This window comes from Myotis brandtii, unplaced genomic scaffold, assembly GCF_000412655.1.
Source record: "Myotis brandtii unplaced genomic scaffold, ASM41265v1 scaffold889, whole genome shotgun sequence".
Classification (NCBI taxonomy): domain Eukaryota; kingdom Metazoa; phylum Chordata; class Mammalia; order Chiroptera; family Vespertilionidae; genus Myotis; species Myotis brandtii.
This window is the reverse complement of record NW_005371640.1, coordinates 1,012,543-1,016,524: the sequence shown is the minus strand read 5'-3', so window position 1 is coordinate 1,016,524 and position 3,982 is coordinate 1,012,543. Positions and strand designations below refer to the sequence as shown.

Here is a 3,982-nt window from a genome sequence, read left to right as displayed (position 1 = left end):
CCCATCACTTGTTTTCACTTTTGGTTCTCTTTAGTTGGCATTTATCTGAACTCACTTCTTGATATTCACTACTTCAGTCACTCCAGCTCCAGACATGCTGGTATCCTCAGTGTCTCTAGAACATGGCAGACACACGTGTCCTGGGGGCTCACACTTGCTGTCCCCGTACCTGGAATCCTCCTTCCCCAGGCATGCACAGGGCCAGTCCTCTCACTGCCTTTAGGTCTTTACTCAAAAGCCACGTTCTCAGTGAGGCTCTCCCTGGCCTTCCTATCTAATCAATTTCAGACTCCTGTCTGGAATTTTCACTACCCATTCCTCCATATTTTCCTCCTTAACACTTACCACTTTGAAAATACTTTAGATTTATTTATTGTATCTTGGTTAATGTCTGGCAGATTAAAATGAAAGTTCCATGAGGGTAGGATTATTTTATTGGTTTCTTTTTTTCAATACCTCATCATAAGTGCCTGTGCCTAGAAGTCAGCCTGGCGGAGAGCTACCTGTAGTTACTATTGGTGCGCTGAAGCTAAAACAAACAAAAAAGGGAGTCAAACTAAGGCAAAAGGGGAGCTAGTCAGTTTTCCCTGGGTCTTGCCTCAAAGCTATACACACGAATGCCTCCAGGGGACAACTAGGCATTGTATTCATTAGAGTGAAGCAGGCCAGCTGCGGGCTTGGCCACCTTGAGGGAGCATCTGAGTCTATAATGGGCTGAGCCCTTCCTCAGACCCAGCTGCTGTATCCTTGTTGGAATGTGGACCATAATCCTCAGTTTACTGGGGTTTTTTTAGGTGGGCCAGAAATAAGAATTTTTAAAATATGAAACCTCCCAAATGTCCAGGTAGTGAGTTAAACATAGAAAAAAACAGGAAGATCAAAATGAAAAATGACTGCCCACTGAAATTGGCTCATGTGTATCCTGCAGGTGTTTGTCAGACTAAATTGTGTGATATATGAAAGAAAATTAAGCCCTGCTATGGCGAGGTGGGCTTGACTTTTGTCATTCTTGAAGAAAAAGGTTCAGGTCATGTTGGGTGTAGAATGAATAGGTATTACTACTTTTTCAACTCTTGGCACTCCCTACCTCCCCTCTCCCTACTTTTTAGGAAAACTGGGCAAAGGGTAGTCACAAAATCTCTTCCTTTCAGGACAAGGACATATTTTGGTGAAGGGTGGAGGGAATGAACCAGAGAGAGGGTTTTGAGGGGAACATTAATAGCAGGACTGGGGAAAGGCAAGGAGGAGAGGAAGAGTAGGGCCCATGTGTCAGGACACCGTATCTCTGAGGGACTTTACTGGGGTTACTGCAGCCTCACACCAACAAGCACTACACCTCTCTGTGGCCACACAGAGCCGAAGGGGTGAGTGACACCCAGCCACCGACCCCAGCCCGGCTTCCCATGCCATCCAGCTCACCTGGAAACACAGCCCCACTAACTCCCATCACTGCTCCCCATGTGCCTGGGCCGGCAAAACTGGCCAGCAGTTCCCGGAGAAGTCAGTAGCCAGCCCACCTGTTGGGATACAGCCAACAGATGGGGCTTCTGGGGACAGCAGACCTCAGTTTGGTGGGCACTGGCTGGAGCCACCTGTGAGAGGCATGGACTGAAGCCAACGATGAGAAGTATGGACTGTCATGCCCATGCCCTGGAGAGAAACAGTAGGCACAATCCTCTGATGTCCCTCCTCTGAAGGAAGCAAGGTTCAGTCCAGCCAGAGGAAGAACAATGAAGGGACTGATGCTGCTGGGTTCTGCAAGGTTCCAGTTTTGTGGATAAAATACTTTCCAAATGCAACAGGGCACAGCTCTTCAGATCTGAGAGCCCCACCGACCCATTCCCACAGGAATTGCTTAGACAGTGTAGGGTAAGGAACCAAGACCTTCAGGATTTGTTGCACCTGGGTCCTCTGAGCAATGAGGCCACCCACAGCCACATGCTTAATGCACAATGCTAGTGTGTTTAGGCTGAGGGTCAGGGGTTCTGCTTTGCAGTTGTGGCATGAAGTCCCTGAAATAGAACTTTTAGATATAAACCTGGCTCCTGCTTAACCCTTGAGTCATCCCTGTCAAAATACCCTTCTAGGGAACCCCTAAGCCACCTGGTTTCTTTCCGTTGCCTCATGTTTTGTGCCCAGAGCCAGGGACAGCAATGTGGACATGTCAGAAGTGCAAGTTTTTCCTGGGCCTTCCCATCTCTCCTGGGCCCCACTCCCCACACCGCTTTTTCTCTAGGCTCACTCTCTTGGTCAGTCTTTCTTCTTGGAATGCTTCCTTCTTCAGTATCCCTGGCCCTTTGGTCCTCACATGCACAGGTCCTACCTCAGAGTAAGTATCCTTGAGCCTCTCCCCAAATCCCTGCCAACTTTGTCTTTCTCCCCTTGCTCTGGACCTCTTCTGAGATTCTTTGTGCCCCTCTCTACTCAAGTTATTCAGTCTGCTTTCCTCTCAGCCCCAAGAGCTCCCTCTCCCTCTGTTATTCTCATCTCCTCCCAGTTGGGTGCCGCCCCCTGCTAAGACATCCCTCCCCCCAGGAAGCCCCTCCATTTCTGGCCCTCCCCACTTCTTCCTAAGCAGTAACCTCCCCTTTGCCCTCCCCCCACAGCCCATCTCTAGTTCCTTCTCCTCCCTCCTTCCTAGACCAGGCCAGCTAAGTCCTATTCCATTTTTAGATGACTGACTATGATGCTAGCTGAACTTTATTCACAGCCTGAATTTACAGCTGTCCCTTCCTTTCATGCCCATCCACCAAACACGCCCAGTCTCTTCAACATGATAAAGTCCTTCCACACAGCATGTCATGTCCACACACATTTGTATTTTTCAGAACAAACAACAGTTATGCTGGCAACAATGCTAAATCAACAGGACCCTTAAGTTCCAACACACTGGAAAACAACATCATTTTGCAAATCCACAAACTATACATTCGCTTTCACAAATGTGGCCAATTCTACACTAACAGTTAGAACTTTTTCACCAAGTCATAGACATAGATATGGAAATCATCATCAAACTTGATGAAGTACACAGAGGGTTTGGCTTCCACTTGGTGAATGACCATGCCGATCCGTTTGGAGCCATCTTCTTTGGTATATTCCACATGTTTGCCGATCAGGCCATCTACAACCCCCGGCTCCCTCTCGGCTGGAGGAGGCTCATTGGGCTCTGACATGATACGCAGGTCTCCTTCCTTATAGTCATCCAGAAGCTGGTACATGTACAGCACAGGATCTTTCTCATAGGTAATATAAAACCACGATTTCATGATTGGTGCTTGGGCTAACACCATCCCTCTCCACTCATCCTTAGAACCATGCTCGCCCTCAAACATATGCTCCACAGCCTTGCCAATGATGGTGTTGGCAAGGTTTGCATCAGCGACCTGAGATGATGCCACCCTGTCCGAGAGAATCTTAAGAGACAAAACTCTCTCATCTCGGTGAAGTTCGAGTCCATAGACACAGTCAATCCCATCATATTTCACCAGATAGAGAGAGGGGTTTATAGGCACCTGATCCAGAACGGTCCCTTTCCACTGGGTGACGGGCTCGTCGCCTTCCTTCCATCCGTGGGAAATCCTGCAGCCCACGATGTTCCTGGGGGGCTGGGACGAGGGTCTGCCCCGCTGCTTCTTTGGGCAGCTCCTCTTCTTCACGGTGTTGGTGTTCGCAGAGCCAGTGGCCTGTCCCGCCGGTGCGCTGGCTGGTGCGCTGGCTGGTGCGCTGGCTTGTTGCCCTGCGGCTTCCTGTGCGCTGGGGGTCTCCATGCCTGCAGCCAGCGGGAGCGGGGAAGACAAGAGGAGAGAATGTCGGGGGACGTTCAATATGCCCTAAGGTGCTGTTCTCCAGACAGCGACATCTCTTTGTACCCTGCGCTGCAACTACATTTCCCCTGCGCGCCTGTAGCCAGCGCTGGCAGTCCTGGCTGCGTGCCTGCAGGCGCTCTCTGTCCTGGGCTCCTTTCGGCTGCGCGAAGGGC

The 3,982-nt window shown here is 50.0% G+C and overlaps 1 protein-coding gene across 1 annotated transcript in view; it reads right to left on the bottom strand.

The window, feature by feature from the left end:
* Positions 1–2,799: 2,799 nt before the first annotated feature.
* LOC102261463 (spindlin-2B) overlaps positions 2,800–3,982 on the bottom strand; it is a 1,980-nt gene continuing 797 nt past the window's right edge. The window contains exon 2 of the mRNA XM_005885029.2: positions 2,800–3,772. Coding sequence (XP_005885091.1) covers positions 2,967–3,770 — 804 coding nt within the window. The 5' untranslated portion in view covers positions 3,771–3,772 and the 3' untranslated portion in view covers positions 2,800–2,966. The remainder of the gene's footprint in view (positions 3,773–3,982) is intronic.